The 18,988-nt window shown below is 43.7% G+C and overlaps 1 protein-coding gene across 2 annotated transcripts; it reads left to right on the plus strand.

Annotated features, from left to right (window-relative positions):
- The first annotated feature begins 117 nt into the window (after nt 1-117).
- On the plus strand, nt 118-18,831 carry AKAP10 (A-kinase anchoring protein 10). Of its 2 annotated transcripts, XM_051809203.1 has the most exons (15): nt 118-446; nt 3,977-4,024; nt 6,051-6,233; nt 6,530-7,084; nt 8,455-8,553; nt 8,986-9,070; nt 9,430-9,553; nt 10,612-10,748; nt 11,808-11,952; nt 12,660-12,833; nt 14,041-14,150; nt 14,970-15,052; nt 15,640-15,692; nt 16,339-16,434; nt 17,448-18,831. In XM_051809203.1, the coding sequence occupies exons 1-15, from the start codon at nt 284-286 to the stop codon at nt 17,451-17,453; spliced, it is 2,061 nt and encodes a 686-aa protein (XP_051665163.1). In that variant the 5' UTR covers nt 118-283; the 3' UTR covers nt 17,454-18,831. The 2 variants fall into 2 exon arrangements, with proteins under 2 accessions (XP_051665163.1, XP_051665164.1); XM_051809204.1 differs by lacking the exon at nt 3,977-4,024.
- Nucleotides 18,832-18,988: the final 157 nt, after the last annotated feature.

Raw genomic sequence — 18,988 nt, forward strand, 5'->3', positions numbered from 1 at the left:
GCCGCGAGCCATCCCCCTATTGGCCGTCTCGCCCGACGCCGCGGCGGCCATGTTGAGTGCGGGCGCATCCCGCCGTGCCGCGCGGCCGCGCTGGGCGGAAGTGGGCGCGGGGCGGTTGTTGACAACATGGCGGCCGCGGGCGCCGCCGCGGGAGGAAGAGGCGGAGGGAGCGGTGGCGGCGGGCGGGGGCAGGAGCCCCATTCATAGGGACCGGCCCGCGCCCTCCCTGCCTCCCGCCTTCCCCCCCGGCCCGCCGGCCGCCGAGCCCCCCCTCCCCGGCGCTATGTCCTTCTTCAGGAGGAAAGGCAGGGGGGCGGCGGCGGGCGGGCGGCCGCCGGGCTCATCCCCCGCGCGGCTGCCGGGCCCCGGCCCTGCCGCTCCGGCCGCGGTGAGCGGGCCCCGCGAGGACGGCCGGGCCCTGCGGAGCGGGCTGGGCGGGAATGACGGTGAGTGTCCCCCCCCGGGGGTGGGGGGGCTCTGAGTGGATCGCGGGGTCTCGACCCCTGGTGAGCAGCTGCGAGCGCGGACCCGGGCGGAGAGGGGCCTGTGACACCCCCCACACCTCCCGCGGGCTCTGAGCCTTTTAGCAGTTTACAGGTTATTTTGTCACAATGCTGACGTACGCGGGTTTTTACAAAAATACAGTAGGCTAGAAATGTACAGCGGCGGCTGAAAACCCCAGTTAAAAAGGGAGCTCATCACACCAAGCTCTTTGTGAAAGCCAGAGGAGTCACTGGCAGGTTATTTTGTCATTGGTTTGTTATGAAGCACAAGATTGGAAATTTAGGACTCCTGAATTATTTATAACGCTCCAATGGCACAAATGGATGTGGTTTAAGTGTTGTTTGAGAGTGGAGCGTTTTGAGGGCGCTTATGCTCGTTCTGCAGTGAGAGGCACTGTGCTTTCAGTCCCCACAGCTGTGGTTTGGGTGGTTTTTATAGAAAGTGGCACCTTTTAGGAAGGGCCTCTTGGGACAGTTCTGTCACCTCGTGACTCTGTAGCTCGAGCGGTGCAACCATTGATCTTTGCCAGTGGCTGATGCAGTGCTGTCCTAAAGCCTTTCTCGATTACTGAACCCAAAATGCACATCTTGGGAGGGAAGAACGTGGTACCTGAGGTGGTGATGTTGCTCTTGGCTGACATGTCCTCTGGGGCTTGCTCAGCCAAAGTAGCAACACTGAAAATGTCATTCCTTGTGGAGGTTATTTCTGGAAGAAATGTGTCTAAACTGTTCTTATCAGCAGATACAAAGACTCTGGAAGTCCACTGAGGGCTTTGCAAGTGCCATAATCCTTTTTGGAGTGCTTACATTCAAACGTTGAGCTGCAGAATGAAACTTTCATAGTGGTTATAAACTCTTCAGAAACAGCTTTTGCTGCTTCTTTGGTGGGAATTGTGGAGCTGATGTTCCATCCTGGTGTGTGATCATAGGGACAAGGTCAGCTTGGGTGGAAACTTTCTCAGGGAGAAAGGAATGAAATGTCTGATTATCTGAGATGTGTAATTGAGGATCTGTGTTCCTTTGATTAAAGGATCTTTGGTCAGAGAAGCAAATCAGCACTAAATGCCCGAGAGAGATGCTGTGAAGGAGAGAAGAGGAGTAACCTTTCATCTGGGCTGTACATAAATACTGCTTTGTGTGATCTCCATTTTTAGATTTGGCTTTTAGAGAAGATTTAAACTGCAGCTGGGAGAAAAGCAGCACTTTAAAGCTTAGGATAAAACTGTAGACCCACGCAGTCCAAAAAACATACAAGCACCAGGGTTCTTGGGGTGAGCTGTCGTCGTTTAGGAGGATATTGCACTGGGTAAAAATTAGAACTATTTTTAAATTAATTCATGACAAGGATCAAAAAACAAGAGTGAAATGTTTTTATAGCTCGGGCTGTAAAATAAAGGCCTGGGAGACTGAGGGTGGATAATGGGTTGAGAAATCAAAGTGTAACAGTTGAAGCAGCAGCCGGGCGCTCGAGGGCAGGTTATGAAACTGCTGCCAGTGGATCAGACGGGTGACACGCTCATCCCTGGGGACACCTTGGGAATAACGTGCAGCCCCGCTGGTTGGCCCATCCTGGGAGGTTCACACTGGTTTTTGTGCACTGTCTCCTGGGTTTGTTCATTCTTGAGCATTTCAGGATGCGAATTGAAGTTCCCGAACGTCACGTGAGGGTTTGGCGCGTGACCCCTTTGGAGTGGGGTTGGCTGCTGGAAATCTCACACACCCTCAGCCCTTGGTTTCACACAGACACCACGGGACATCCGCTTTTTGAGGGAAGTGAAAGTAAATTCACGTAGTGAAACCTCACTCCCTGAAATTTGATGTTGCCATAGATAGGAGTTTGCTTTGTCCTCTGGAGTTAAGGACATTCCTTTGTTGGGCTCCAAGCTGCTGGGGACAGAGGCAGCCTGTGTGTAAGGGGTTTGGAGCTGGAACCTGGAGTTTGTATTACCAGTAGTAAGTAGGTAATTAGAGAGGAACTGAATAGTTGGTAAGAAGGAACAGGCCTATTTAGGCTGAAAATAGGCTTATGGAGGGCTCTTGTGTGAAACTCGGGAATTACTGCTGATAGTTAGGAACGGGTTTGATGAAATACTGGAATAATTTTGGAAAGAGAAGGGTTTGTAGTACTGTGTAGAGGTTGCTTCGTTCCCTTTGTGCCTCAGTGCTACCTCAGACATGCAGATTTTCTCAGGGATTTCTCTCCCTCCCATCAGCTCCCAGTTATGTAAAGGCTGGTTACTCTGTCACAGCTGCTTCCTGGCGGCAGGAGGTCAGTTTGTGAAGAATCCACCTCTTTTAATGGACACTTTAATGTCTGTGTCAGAGAACGTGCTCGCTGGTAGCTTAAATTTTAAACCCCGAGTTGCCAGTTTGCAGCCCTGCAGCTTTTCTCCTCGCAGGGAGGGCTGGCAGGCAGCGCTGCAGCCACCCGGGCAGGGCAATTATGTAACCGGAGACTGGAGTTTCCCTTTAAAATATTTAAAATCCCTAAGTCAGGATAGGAAGGGGTTGGGTTTTGTGTTTTTTGTTGGTTTTTTTTGGTTTTTTTTTTTAATCTGCTCGTGTTTTGTGATGTAAATGTGGCGATTGTGCTGGGCTGTGAGTTGTGGTTGTGTTTGGAAGGACTCCACAGTCGCTGTTCAGGGATGACCTATTTGTAGTCAATAATCCTCACCAGGAGCAGTGAGAGAAGGTTTCTGTGGTAGATCACGTTCTCCAATATCACCACTTCATTTTTTCCCCCTGTTTATGCCATCCTGTTTATGTATTGTGTTTATGTACTGCTTGGGTTCCTTTATTTTTGTTTTAAACAGATCTCCTCATTCACTTCCTTTCAGAGCTTCCTTTAAAAAAATAATAATATTTTTTTAAAACATTCCCCCAAACACTGTTTTCTCCCCATCAGTTGCTTGCCTAAGGTTTGGTGATGGTTAAGCAATGCTATTTGTGAGAGAATTAAGTATTGGTAGTGTGTTTCCAGAACATTTCCCTGGTATCCATCACGACTGAGGAGTCAGGAGGCTCTGGCTTTGTGGAGCTGGTTCCATGTCATCTCTTCAGTGGTGTGAGTTGTGCTGCTCCTCCTGTAATAGGAGGGAGATGTTTTTAGGTGTGTGATTTCTATTTCATAGAGTGCATCAGCCAGTGCCCTAAACTTAAAACACCCCTTTCCCATTCTTCCCAGGGCCTGGCTTTAATTCTATGGACAGCAGACATCTTCCTCCATGGTAATTTTAACATAATGTTAATTCATGGATGATAAGATTTTCCTTTTGAAAATAAACCAACAGGAAAGCTTTGAAAGCCTCTGTCAGTTACTGGGTGTGCAGATTTAAGGGAGAGATCAGTTTTAACAAAAGCATGGCTTACATCTGCCTCTGAGACTTGCTGAAGTTGGGAATTCTGTGTCCATTCTCAGGTAAATGCCACTAGTCACCCAAAATAGCATTAACATTTTCCCTTGTATTTTACAGTGAAAGGCAAAGAACAAGAAAACACCACAGATGTGAAAGCAATTAAAAGTAAGATCAATATTTTGTCTATAAATTCAGATCTCTCCTGTCATCTGCCATTTTTACCTTACCCAGCAGGATCATTTCCTTACACTGAGCGCAGATTTGACCTGTGCATCAAACCCAAAACAACCCCAAAAACTTAATTCTGTTTCTGAGTATTTATAGTAACTAATCTTTCCTACTCATCTTGCTGAATCTGTAGGTGCAGAGGGTTATTAAATTATGTCAGCCATGAGCTTTAATTCAAAGTGATCAGGCAAGTCGGTCACCTTGGGCATGGTGGTTATTCCTTATCTGCAACAAATTGCTCCTGCAGTTTCTTGCTCACACATGGTGTCCTTTGGAGTTTGGAAAATGCAGCTTCACTGTGTCTGCAGGATATGATTTAACTCTGTCTGATGTGGCTTGTGAGGCTGAAGATGCAAATCCTGGTGAGAAGGAATAGCTGTTCTGCTGCTGCTCCTCCATGTGGTACAGAGATCTTGCTGCTAAATCTGTTAGAAAAGGGGAAAAAAGTCATGATGGAAAAGCAATGTATAAACTCTGGGAAAACAAGTTTGCTTGTCCTGTCAGTTTTTCTTGTAGTACTAAAAGGAGATGAGGTAAATGCACGAATCTGATCTGTTACTTTTATACCCTCAGACAAAATCCTGTTTCTGTACTTGTTAATGTGTTATCTGCATATCAAGACAGAAATAAAGACTTTTTCACCTTGATGGTCTCTCAAATCAAATATGGGAAACAGTAAGTTGTGTATGACATGATGTGGTGCTGTCCTGAGGCTTCGGAACAGGTGTTTGCCCCTTAGATAAAGTAGAATAATTTTTTCTCAGATGTCCATCATACAGAATTAAACTTGAATCTAATTTACAAAAACCTGGAGCGTTGTGAGGAGTGTGGCTCTGGTTCTACATGAGTAGCCTCCACCAAGTTCTCCCATTGCTGCCCTCCCTTGGCCTTGGAAAAAAAGGTATTTTCTCCATCACTGCTGGTATGAAATACCAAAGGCTTTGTAAGAAGCAGCAAGTGGTGTCTTGGTACCAAACACTTCACAGTAACTCAAATGTTTTAACTCTCCTGTACCGTTGCTCCTGAGGGATCTGTTACCTTGACATGCAAGTCTGAAATTGTTGACTTCTGCCAGCATGTGTCATAAAATTGGGAATAAAAATAAAGTGGCGCATCATGGAAGTCATAAACCCCAAGTTTCTTGACACCTTGATGAAACACATCACTGGGAAGTGGTGTGCTGAGATAACGTGTCATCTGACGTGCTTTATTTTTGAGTCAGAGGTGTAAGATGTCCCTGCATGACATCCCAGTCTAAGGCAGCTTCCTGACAGCTTTGGAAACTGCTGTGAACATGTTTTGTTATTTTCAGCTTTGTCATCAGTTGACAATTAGTTGATGCCTTTTCGCTGGCAGAGGTTTGTGAGAGGAAGTTCTTCTTTGTTCTAACACCCAGTCATGTCCTAAAACAGCCAGAGGGGGTTAAGCTCACATGGGTTTCACAGAGGTATTGCCTTATTGCTTTTTTTCCTCTTAGAACCAAGTGGAGACAACAAAAACATTTTGAAAAATCCTCTTGTTAAAACTCACAGGTAGCTTTGTGGTTCAGGGGTTTGTAACACAGCTTAGCCTTCAAAAAGGTGTGGAAATGGATTGGCAGGAGCACTGGAATGAAACTGAATTGTTGACAGAGTATTGAGCTGTTATGATAGTGGTTATCAAAGAGGCAGGAAGACTCAGGAATAATATTTCATGTGTGAGCTTAGACTTGGCCTCTCTTGCTTTGCTGCTGAATAAGGAAAATTGATTTGGGTGGGAGTGAATTTATTCTTGCTGTAATAAAACTCGAGGTCTTCCCTCTTGTCAGAGCCTCGATCAAAGATAACACACAGTGGTACAATGAGGTTTTAATAAGGCTGAATCTTGCAAACTCCCTGGCTCATTTTGGGGTGCTTAGCATTGGGTTCTGTTTAAAAGAGGTCTTGGAGTCCTTGTGTTTTAATCGTTCCTGTCTTGATTCCAGCTCCAATCCCAGTACATTCCCCTCAGAGAAGCACTAGAAATCATGCCTTGCTGGAGGCTGCAGGACCAAGCCATGTGGCCATTAATGCCATCTCTGCCAACATGGACTCTTTTTCCAGCAGCCGGACAGCTGCCCTTAAGAAGCAGCCAAGTCACATGGAAGCTGCTCATTTTGGAGACTTAGGTAAGGCCTCATCACCTCTGGAATAATGTCAGTATTTCTTTTTTATTTCTGGTATACTCACCATCCCTTGGTTTTCAGGCAAGTAGATGAGTAATAAGAACGTGGCTGCTGTTACAGTAACATCTCTGTTACCTGGGAGGGTTTTGAATGGGGACAGCAGTTTGTTTGTTTGAAAAGGTTGCTTTACTTTGTGTTCCACCATTATTTTGGAATTGTCCTGCAATGTAACTGTGAAGAGGCACTTTTGTATCCAACGCAGTACAAAATGGAGTAATTTCCTCTGTGTTTTCCTTTAGGCAGATCGTGTCTGAATTATCAGGCTGAAGAGACCAAATCAAGCCTTTCAAAGACCCTCGAACAAGTCCTGCAGGACAGTGTAGCCCTCCCTTATTTCATCCAGTTCATGGAGCTGCGCAGGATGGAACACTTGGTGAAGTTCTGGTTGGAGGCCGAGAGCTTCCACTCCACGACGTGGTCCCGCATCCGCGCGCACAGCCTGAACACCGTGAAGCAGAGCTCCCTGGCAGAGCCAGTGTCACCCTCCAAACAGCAGGAATTGGCATCATCTCCTCCAACTGAGTTGCTTGAGGAGAGACTGGAGGATTCTGGCCCAGCCCGGCTGCTCCGGGCCGAGCCCGCGGCATCGGGCAGGAAGGACAGAACTGGGAACAGCCAGAACCACGTGCTCCCGGGTCAGGAGTGTGGCAGTGCCAGTGTCCTTTGTCTAAGAAAGTCGGAGGCAGGGACTCACTCTCTTCCAGCTGATCAGCAAGAATCTTCCAAGCTTTCAGTGTCAAATAGAAACAGCCCCTCCTCTGCACTAAAGGACTTGTCAGGAAAACTCATGAAAAGTAAGTGCGTTGAAAAGGTGGGAAATGGGGAGTGTGCAGGGAGCTGCCTCAGCTCTCATGTTCTTAGCAAGGATGGTGGGATGTTGGGAGGAAAAAAATTTTATGTATCAGTGATATTAACTTGCTGTATGGTCAGTTTGAACTGTGTATTCTTTGTCTCAATTAAAAGTAAATATACTGCTGAAGAGACTTCAAAATCATTATGTGCTCAATAAGCTTAGGTTGCTTCTGTTCTTACATCTGTAATTGTAAGAAATGAACATTGCAATGTCCTGTTCTTCCCTCACCTGTCCCATCCCAACTTAAAAAAAATTGCAGAAAATTTGGATGAAGGGGCTGAGAATTGATAATTAACTTTGCACGGAAGGTAAATATCCTGTATCACGTAAAATAACTTAAGTAATGATTACAAGAGGTATGTAGAGATCTGTGTGTGGAATGTACTGTTTTTGTTCTTGGATTTATTTGCTAGAGTTCCTCCCCTTGTAACTGATTTGTTGTCATTTGGATTCCACCTCTTCAGAGGCTACTGGAAGTAAGGATGAAATTAAAATATTTCCTTTTGGTAGTAAGCTACATGCACAGTAACCTGCTTCTCTACGTTGCATCTACTCAGTCCTCCCTCATTTGTGCAAGTTTACAGACAAAAAAGGAACATTTCTTTCTTCATATCAGTTCCTTTTGTTTGCCCAACTGTTTCCTCGTGTTGCATCCCTTTCTCTTTGTTTTGTCTTTCTCATTTAGTTCTTTATCATGTACCTCAAAGTCACTGAAACAAGGGAAATTATATTTTAGTCATGAAAAGCACCTCTGCCTTCTGATGCCTAAAAAGAATTTGAAAGCACTGGTCCTTCCTGAGAAATCTGAAAAGCATTTTAGTGTAATTTTTTTCTCTCTTCCAGAGCAGAGTCCCAAGTCTCAAAAGATGATGTGTAAAGCACACAACTTGTTCTGAGGCATCCCATTTTAAGATTGGTTTTTTTTCCTTGTAGTTCCTTTATTATTCCAGTGATTTCTTTGTGATGAGAGCTAGAAACTGGGAACTTCACTTGCCAGAAAGGTGCTGCTTCTGGGACTGAGGTGTGCAGCTGAGGAAGCAGGTGCTGCCTTGTCTGGTGGCAGGGAAAATTCAGAGCACGTTGCTTTATTCTATTTTAGTCCATGCTGGGCTTTTTGTGACCTGGCTGGAGATCACACAGCCACTGCAGCTTCTCAGCAGCAGAGTATCCAGCAGGGCACTGAAAGCTTCATTGGAGGGAACTTGTTGATGAGGATGAGGCACTTGCTTTTCTGAAGAGCAGATGTTTGTTATTCACTCCCTGTTTCAGACCAAGGGATTCAGAGTTTGATTCTGTGTTTCTTCCTCGCAGGTATAGAACGGGATGCAGTTAGTACTTTTACCAAATATATTTCTCCAGATGCTGCTAAACCAATCCCTATTACAGAAGCAATGAGAAATGACATAGTTGGTAAGAATTAATGCTGGTTACCCATTTCAGAGCTGCTCCTTCCCTATAAAAGTGTATCTTTAATACCTCACACACTTGCATTTATTTTTATTTTTATGAATTTTAAAGTCAGTTGTAAAATGCTAGTGGATTGCAAGTATCAGTGGGTCTGACCTTTCAGTAGTGATGTGCAATATCCCCAGAAGAAATTTCAGAGATTTTACTTAAATTAGGGAAAGAATTACTGGTGGTTATGGAGGGGATCCAAATTTGAGTCTCAATGGAACATTTTAGCCATAGTACTATCATTTGGCCACCTGCAGTACTTTAAAAGCTCTTTTTGCTCAGCCAGAACCAGTTGATTCTAGTGGATTTGAACTGCAGTTTTTCAGTCACTAGTCACAATTCCATCAGCCAAATCCATATTAAAATTGCCCTGGTCTTTCTTTGCAGCAAAGATTTGTGGGGAAGATGGCCAAGTGGACCCCAACTGTTTTGTTACAGCACAGTCCATAGTGTTTAATGCAATGGAACAAGAGTAAGTTGAAGGAATGATTGGGATTCTCATGTCTCTTGTCCTTTTGCTAAAGGTTCTGTTAAAAGTGTTTATGGACACATAACCACATAAGCACTTTTCTGTGCAGCCTTCTGTATTTGCAGCTGCTCAGATCCCTCCCTCCAAACCCATTCTTGTGCTCCCCTGCTGCAGTTGGCTGTGCACGCTGTTGTCGTGTTCTCTCTCTCTTTCTTGTGTTGTCTGTAAACCTGCCCTGTTTCTTGCTTGTTCTGCTTTTATCCAGCTGAAAGTATCAGACTTCTGGGTGAGAGCTGGTTGGTTCTTAGGGTGCCCTGAATGCTGGTGACCCTCCATACCTGATTGTCCCTCTCTCTGTGCAGGCACTTTAGCGAGTTTTTACGAAGTCACCATTTCTGTAAATACCAGATCGAGGTGCTGACTAGTGGGACTGTGTATCTGGCTGACATCCTCTTCTGTGAGTCAGCCCTGTTCTACTTCTCTGAGGTGAGTGTCAGGCTTTGGGTTTGCTTTTTTATTCCTTTCTAGCAAATGAAAAAACCTGTTCATTCCTTGATGGCTTTGGATTAGGTATTAGGAAGAAATCCTTCCCTGGGAGGGTGGGGAGGCCCAGGCACAGGTTGCCCAGAGAAGCTGTGGCTGCCCCATCTCTGGAAGTGTCCAAGGCCAGGTTGGACAGGGCTTGGAGCAACCTGGGATACTGGAAGGTGTCCCTGCCCATGGCAGGGGATTGGAATGAGATACTATTTAAGGTCTTTTCCAACCCAAAGCATTTTATCATTCTGTGACTAATATCATTTTAAAAAAATGAGGTGTACCTTTTTCTGGGAAAAAATGCATTAAATTATTTCCTGCTCACATGTAGAACTAATTCAATTGTTCAGACCCATCCACTGTATTGTGGAATGAGTATTTGTGCACATCCTCTCCAGTCAGTGAGTGCTTCTGAGTGTCTCTTTGCTTTGTAGAAGCTTTGGCATAGTCATCTTGACCTTGCAAATTGAAGTGTAGTGACTTTGAAAGCCTTAAGTGTTATCACAGATAACAAATCATTCAGCAGTGTTATGTGGAGAGGGCACCAGGTTGGGATGTGATAGGTTAAATGTGGGATTTCACAGTTTCAGGGTCCTGCACCTTTAGGGAATCAGCTTTTGAAATACTTGTCCTGACAGTCTGACAAGCTGATGTAGTTTGGAACAGCAGGTGGGGAAGCTGAGACAATGTGCTGAGTTCAGTGTAAACTAAGTGTAGCATGAAAATGGTGGTTTCTGTCTTTAGTGTGAGACAAATAAATAGTTTTTTGGAATCTAAATGTGAAAATCTGTACAGAAATGAAATCTCAGAAGTTTTTCATTTTTTTTTAAACTAAATCTGTCTGCAGCAGAAAAAAATAAAAATATTTGTGTCCTGGTGACAATTTTGCATCACTAATATACGGACCATGTTTCTTGTTTCAAATGGGAAGGAGCAGGTTTGTCTGTGCTTATGGAAAGTTTCTTGCTAAACTTCTTTAATTTCTCCTCTTTTTGTGATTTCCCTTCCAGTACATGGAGAAGGAAGATGCAGTTAATGTATTGCAGTTCTGGTTGGCAGCAGATAACTTCCAGTCTCAACTTGCTGCCAAAAAAGGCCAGTATGATGGGCAGGAAGCACAGAACGATGCCATGATTTTATATGACAAGTAAGGGAGTTCAGCAGTTCCTTGCTTTTGTGCTTGTAGTTTTGTGTTGCACTGTGCAAAAGGAAGATTTCATTTTCAAACCATAACTCTGCAGTCTTGTGCTGTTCTGCTGAGATGCATTTTATTCAGGTTTGCACACAGGAACTTTTCACATTTTGCCTTATACATGAGGAGAAAATCCTTACAAGGATTCCATTCTTAAACATAATTCAGAATTTTCAAGACTTGATTGCTTGAGTTTGTTTGGTTTGAAGTATCAAAGCTGATTGGTTGCCATTTGAAAATGTAAAGGATTTAAGCCTAATAGCAGGTACATCACTGTAGAAAATCCTTAATGTCCAGATACTGTTGTCCATATAAAGTAGGCTGTAGGAACTGTTACCACACATAATAAAAGCTTGTTCTTACTGTTACAAATTATTTAGTGCTTGTTCTTAGTATTACAAATTATGTTCTTTTTTTTTTTAAGGAAGCAGTCAGATCCTTTTTAATATCAAGACTTTCAGGGGAGGAACTTTTCTCCTTTAATTTGTGTTTCACTTTAGCAATAAGACAACTGGAAGACAGACATCAAAACTGCTTCCAGGAAAAGTCTGTTCTTAAGCTTAAGTGTGACTCCTTACCACGAGCTTGTTGAGTTATTACCCAAGGAGGAAATAATAATTGGAGAGGAAGCAAACAATTCAGCCTGAGGCTCATCACACCCATCCATAAACTCAGCTTTCAACGATCTGAGCAGTAGAGCAGATGCTGCTTCAGAGTTCTGGGTGTTTCCTGCTCCATTCCAGCTTCCCTGTCCAAAGCTGTGTGTCACATTCTGCTCACCAGTGATCACATCATGCTCTGCTGCTTTTATCTGTTGTGCCTTCAGGGCAGGGCTCTCAGAGCCATTTCTGTGAGCAGGGTGTTCTCACCTGCAGTACCTGTAGTTCTCACCTGTAGTCAGTGGGGACCAGGTGTGTGCAGTTGTTTGGAATGTCATTACTTCAGGGCCTGGGGGACAGGTGGACTCTGACCACCTGCAAAGGTTTGCAAATCTCTCTGTTGTTTGTGCTGCAGGTACTTCTCCCTCCAGGCCACTCATCCCCTGGGCTTTGACGACTCGGTGAGGCTGGAGATCGAATCCAACATCTGCAGGGAGGGGGGGCCTCTCCCCAACTGCTTCACCACTCCCTTGAGACAGGCGTGGACCACCATGGAGACGGTGAGACCCCTCCTTCAGAACGGGTTTGACAGTTAGAGAGGTGATGTGGAAGTTCTGCAGTGTCCCCTTCAGCATCCCTGATTTGTCCTGTTCTTTTACTGACTTCCTGTTTGCCTGGATAATAGATAATAGCTCTGGTAAAATTTGCTAGGCTGTTTCCCCCAGCCTGATTTGAAGATACCACCCACTGGCTGCTGTTAATGCTCTGTGAAATGTTTGTCTCGGGTAATTAGTGCAGTTTAATGGAAGTAACAGAATTTCCTCCCATGTGAATTGCTATCAGCAGCTTATTTTATATCTTTAGAAAATTTTCCTTTCTCCTAGTAGGAGTTGTTTGCAAGTCTGATATCAGTGCTGTGGCTAATAATGTAACTCTGGGGTACCCAGATACTAGAAATGAGTGATTTGATTCTGGAGCTGCAGAGGAGTTTGAACAGCATAGCAAAATACCTGTAAGTTGTTGGGCTGTCAGGCTTAGTTTCTAAAGGGGGGGGGGGAAAATCTGAGCTTCAGTTCCTGTACTGGAGGATTTGTTTAATAGGCAGTTGGGTTTGTTCATTTTGCAGTAGGATTAAAATTTGAAGCAATGCAGTTGCTAATCCAGAATAATTCCATGTATGGACACCTCTACTTGTGTTCTGTCTACCCAAGGACTGAGATGCTTGTGTGTCAGCCTCGAATTAAAGAGGATTCTTTCTGTCTCTCAGGTTTTTTTACCTGGTTTCTTGTCCAGCAACCTTTACTACAAGTACTTGAACGATCTCATCCATTCAGTACGAGGAGATGAATTCCAGGGAGGGAATATTGCACTGAGTATCCATGGCCATGGCAGCTCTCCTGACAGTGATTCCATAGGGGCCCCCGATGGCTCTGCCTCCCAGGTACGGATTCCTTGGTTTGATTCTCTTACAACAAAGGCTGCAGTAGCTTTTCTGTGTCTGTATCCAAGTTCATACACTGTAAGGAAATATCTCATGATTTGAAGCTTCCCATTCCACTTTTATTTAAAGCCTGTTCCATTAGGATGAGTTTAACCTACTGCTGCTAAGTTCTGTCAGATATTGGCAGGGAAGGGTATCTGTGGTATTTGTTGTACCCAAAGCCTTGTGCTACTTTTAGTGCTTTGCCATCAAAGTTACATTTTTATTAAGCTGTTAATATTACTGAACACTGTTTCATAGTGCCATAACATTTAAAAACTCTTTTTATTAGAAATAACCTTTTTTTTAATCAATAGGAAGCTGTTGTAACTTGGAAACTGTGCTACCTGCTTGTAGTATATTTAAACCTCCAAATTTGCAAGGAGGGAATATTCCTCCCCTGGTTGCAAAGCGGGGAATAAAATCTGTGTTCTTGAAAACATCCTGCTGCTTGATAGTCTGAGCAGGGGGAACTGCTGGTAATTGGCTGGATGGTTTAGGAAATGAAGTGCTGCACTCTGTGCTGTGCATTCCTTCTTGTCTGAATAGGAGAATCTCTGGCTCTCTGCATATTTTTGCATAAAGAGCAGCACTTAGGCAGAGCAGCAGGGAAGGAGGTTGCAAGGCAGCTGCCATGGATGTTTCTGTTCTGTGCCCAGGTGATAATGGATAGCTGTGTGTTCCTGCTCTCCCTGCTGTTGCTCTGATGTTGCCTTGGCTCTTTTCATGATCTTACATAAATACTCCAGGCCAGAAGATAAATGTTTGTTCTCTGTGCATGGGGGAGGCATCTGTGTTTGGGAATTGCTTCCCAAGTGCATGAGAGGGATGAGTGAAGCTTTGGAGGTGGTTCAGTGCTACAGGCTCACAACAGATGATTTGTGTGCACACAGATTTGTTGAGCTGATAATGCTCAGCCCTGACACATGTGTGCTGACCTGGGCAGTGTGTCTTTGGCTCTGGTCACAGAACTTTGTCATCCTCTGTTTAAAAACAATGTCATGCTGAGGTAGGAATTCATGGCTGAGTAGATGCTTTCTAATTGCTTTATGCTCGTTTATAGACCTGATGGATGTCTATCTAAGTGTTAAAAGCACTATAATTGCAGTTTTGTTAAGAAGCTGAGTTGTCTGCATTGGGCACTAATACTTAGAATTTTTATTTGTAGTCCAATGTCAAAAAGGCTAATGTTAAAATCCTGAAAAATTTTGATGAAGCAATAATTGTAGATGCTGCAAGTCTGGATCCAGAATCCTTATATCAACGAACATATGCAGGGTAAGGTTCATTTCAGTGTATCTCATCCTTTCTGGTTACATGTTTCACCTCTGTTTCATATTTGCCCTGTCCTCCTGCATGGAGAGTAGGCCTAAACAGAAGATATTAGTCCATGTCTTAACATGTGAAACTAAATTTATTTCAGAAGTGTGATTTAACACTAATAGTGAATGTTTCTCTGACCAGAATGACAGCCAGAAAAATATTTCCAATTGATTTTTCTCTTTGTCCCAGTTATTATTCCTCTTTGATCCCAAAATACAGCCAAGTAGCTCCTCTTTGGGATTAGAACAGAAAAGAATAAGTTCAGGCAACTTTGGTATCGTAATGGGCAAAGGCAAGTTTATTTCTCCCTACCCCCATGGAAGAGAAGGGCTTATACTTCATTTCTTTAGCTGATTGTGCAGTTGCTCTTTGTTATAAAGCTCTTCTGCTCTGTGGATCTCGTACAGAAATTGTTTGTTTTGTCCTTTTAGGTCCTGTAAACTGTTTCTCCCTCATGACATGTTTTTGTGATAGTGCAGAGCACTTGCCAGCCCTGCCTGCTGATAGTCCATGACTGAGTCACTGAAGCATTTGCCTGCTTCTAGTTTCTAGAAGAACTTTTCAGATAGTCTTCAAATTCAGATGCATGAGAAGAGCAGGAGGTTTTTCCCAGTGTATCAATTTTAGGTGGAAGAGATGGTGCTGGGTAAAATGTCAGTCTCCTGACCTGGAGTCTTTGTTGTGGTTGCTTTGTTGTTTTCCTGACTGGTAGCTTTCCATAATGCCAAAGCTGTCCTGGTAACCCATATGGTTCTTTACCCCTCCTCTCCTCAGGAAGATGACATTTGGACGTGTCAGTGACCTGGGACAGTTCATCAGAGAATCTGAACCAGAGCCTGATGTCAAAAAATCAAAAGGTTTGCTTTCCTCTTTCTCTGCATTCTTGTAAATGTCTGCAGAGCTGCTCTCTTCCCTACTGCAGTCAAGAGAAGCAAGATTCTTGACTCTTTCCAGATCTGTTTTAAGCCAAATAGAGCTGTTCAGGGGATTGTCCTATACTGAAGCAAACCCCATCTCTGGCCCAGTTTCCTATCCAAATTCTGCTTTTCTGGTCCAGCTGGACTCCAGGGAGTATGAGCAGCCTGTGGGTGTCAGAGCTGTCGATGGAACCTGGCAGGGATGGAAGCTGCTAGCAGCTGAGCTGATGATCAAACCTTCAGGGATTTGGTCTCGAGATGAAAAAGAACTGCAGCTCTTCACATGCTTCCCACTCAGGCTGGGACCTGCTGTTAGTGCTGCTTTCAGCTCTGGTAAAGGCGGATGGCTCGGGCTCAGTGTCAGTGAACTGTGGCTCCCACACAGCCCCTTGTCTCTCATGCCACTCCTCTGTGCCCTCGAATGCCAGCAGTGCAACCCCTTCAGAGGGATGACAGGAATTAGCTTTGGGAGAGGTGCGTGCCACAGTTTGCTAACATACCTTGCTTGCTGTTTTTATCTCAACCAGGGTCCATGTTTTCACAAGCAATGAAGAAATGGGTTCAAGGAAACACAGATGAGGTGTGTCCTCTTTCATGTTGTCCTTGTGACTTACTTTCCAGTATATATAAGGGAGATAAAGTATTAAAGTCCTTAATCCTGGCTGTTTCTCTCAGTATCTTTTTTGCTGCACCAACAAGAACTGTGAGACTGTGTGCTAAATATAATCTGATTGCATGGATGTGTGAAACTAGTTTGATCTTTGCCAGTGCTTGCTGGTTTAACTAATATAATGGTTAAATGTGTGCTTGCAGTCTGGTTTTTCTTATTGTGATGTTATAAAATGGTTATTGATTGGTTAGGATTGGTTAGGATTGGAAGGGACCTTAAAGATCAAGTAGGAGTGGAGGTGCTGTTGTTTGTTTTTTACCATGAAATGACCACTGTACATGGATTACAGGCTGCATTTTTCTCCCCCTCAGAGGGGCTTGGACAAATCCCCAACAGCCAAATCTAAAAAATTCACTAACTCTCTTGGAAACTGCATCAAGCCATAAATATAAAAATAAAAGCCAGGTGCGTTTCCATTGAGGGAGGACACGTTTGTGCAGGTCACTGAGTTGTGGAGGTTAACCACGACTCCAGGTGCGTTGTGCTGAGGGCACTGTGTTTTTATTTCAAGAACCTGAAGCTATATCTGTATTTTGGGCTGTTTTTTCCCCGACAGGCTCAAGAAGAGATGGCTTGGAGGATAGCAAAGATGATAGTCAACGACGTCATGCAGCAGGCGCAATGTGAACAGCCTTCGGAGAAGGTTACGAAGGTGAGGGGGTGGAAAGGCTGCCTGTCTTCATCTGGCTCAGGCCAGGCTGTGGGAGGAGCAGAGCTCTCACTTGCCTTCCTCGTGCCTCTGAAACCCACGCTGGTAAATGTTCAAACTGGCATAGCATGATATGAAGAAACAAAGGTTGGAAGTGTTTCGGCCTACGGATGATGTAGGAATTTCTTAACAGATGCCTGTGGTGGTTCTCCTCTGCAGGCATTTGAGTCTTTACAAACTGCCTTATTAGTTAAAAGGGTGATTTGTGTTGCAGGATCAATACTGTAATTCCTTACTTGAGTTCACACTTGCTGTTTCTTGTTAATCAATACTTGTACATCTGCCTGAAGTGTCAGTGAAACTTGGGGAAGGTGTCCCGTTGGGTGCACTCATTTACACACTTCTGTCCTTAGACTTTAAAAGGACACAGCAGCCCTGGCCATAGGCTGGGGGTTCAGTGTTGTGTGTTGGTGTTTGGTGACTGTGGTGGTGTTCAGCCCATGTGTTCTCTGTTTAGTTCTGATGCAGCAGTTGGATTTGGTGAAATGTTGGTGACAGCAGGTTACCAAGTTAATGTCTGGTACTTCTGACTGCCTAAAAATTAACTGGCATTATGTTTAGTTGTGGAAGGTAATTTAGTTATTGGACCCAAAGAGGTGAATCCATAGTTTCACTATGTGACTGCTTCCTTTCTAATAGACCAGTTATGTTTAAATAACTTGTATAATGATTTCATTTGATAGCTTGGCTGCAAGTGATACAATTCCAGTCTGGCTGGATGAAAAGGTCCCTCAGCACAGTATTTAGAAATATCAAGTGGCTGCAGATGCTCTGGATTCAATTATGCAAATAATCAAAAGGTTGAGTGTGTTGGGATTAGATTTGGAGTTTTTCCTCTTTCAAACTCGAACATACCTGGCTTCAATGTTTTTAAACACAAAATATCTTTCTATTGTGCAATTGCCTTTGTATGTTTTATGGTAGAATGTTCTCTAACCCTGTTTTTCCTTTTCCAGCTATGATTTTAGAAACTCCAGAACAGGAAATCTGTTTTTCCACTTCGAGAATGAGTGAACTTTCCCTTTTGGTGGATTCTTTAACACAGCCAATAAAAACAAAGCACTGTTACTCCAACCGCCGAGATCTCCCTCATTTCTAAGGAAGAATGAAAGAGAAGCAATCCTGGACCTCCACTGTAGAGAGTGAAGAAACACTTTTTCCTGTTGCATGTGGCATTCACAGTAATGATGGTTTTTAGAGATGAAGATGCAGTTTACAAATGTGTCACTGAGCAACTGTGATCGACTTCACAAATACTTGACCCTGTCTCAAAAAGACTTTTAAGCAAAATGTCTGGAATGGGACACAGGCCACAGCAGAGGGGAAGGTTTTGCTGTAATTTCTAGTTCTACTACTTGTAATTTTTAAACACAATTGCAAAGGCCTTGGGACACATCCCCTCCACTGGCCACTGGAGAGGTGAACCTGGAAGGGTGAATTCATGGGCAGTGAATGACCTAGGAAGTTCTTAAGTTTTATTTTCCGTTACTTGAAATAGATGAGTATTCAACTGTAAGATAAATGTATTTTACTTCATAACTACATTAACTTTGAGGGCAGGATAGAAGGATCAGGAGCGAGGCCTGGACAGTGTAACTCCTCCTTGCTGAGCTCGTGCCCCTGCACACACACATCCCCTCCTTCCACCACAGAGCACACTCGGATCCTGCACCTGGGCAGCTCCCAAGCCACGGCTCCGAGCAGGTTGGACCCTGGAAACTGCTCCATTTTCTGTCCTCTCCATCCCACGAGCGAGGAAAAAAAGTAATTGCTGCCATTCTCCACTGCTTGTTGTCCTCCAACCAACACAGTATCTAATTCCAGATGTTTGGTTTACAAAGAAAAGCAATTTTTAATGACCTCTGGCCTTCTTCCTGACACTGTCAACACTTACCATGTTACACAGCACCTCTTTTTTTTTTTTTTTTTTCCAGTGAATTGATTTTTGCAGGGTATCAGAAGTACTCAGTGTCTCATCATTATGTTACTGCTGCATTTTTAGTATACAACACTTATTTTGGGTCTTTTTTTTTTTTTTTTTACTCTGATAATTGCTTTTTTCCTCAAACTTGTGCAAAGAAATCACTATGCGAAGAACTCAAATCATTTCCAATGTTCAGAATATCTTGATTGACTAGCAAGTGTTATTCTGTTGCAATATTCGATTGTATAGAGACACACTGTATTGTCTATGAAAAAGCAAAGAGAAAAAAAAGGCTGTGTATAGGTTTTTGGTACTATGTACCACCTCTTATTTCTCTCATACCCAAGCATTCATGTACTTAAAACATACTATATTTAATTGTGTTTTGATTTAAAATATATAAATACTAAAATTTGTGTCAAGTTTCTGTTTTCCTGGGATTTGGAAGTTAAATGGGGTTTTTTTAGTGTGAGTTTTAGGGGTTTATAAAAGAAACAAATCCCTGAATACTTTGTCCTTGGCAGTTTTGGCCACGATTCCTTAATGGATTTTGTTAATGGCAGTGTGGTGAAA

Source organism: Manacus candei, unplaced genomic scaffold (genome assembly GCF_025592945.1).
Source record: "Manacus candei isolate 608988 ecotype Guabito, Panama unplaced genomic scaffold, ASM2559294v1 h1tg000076l, whole genome shotgun sequence".
Taxonomy (NCBI): Eukaryota; Metazoa; Chordata; class Aves; order Passeriformes; family Pipridae; genus Manacus; species Manacus candei.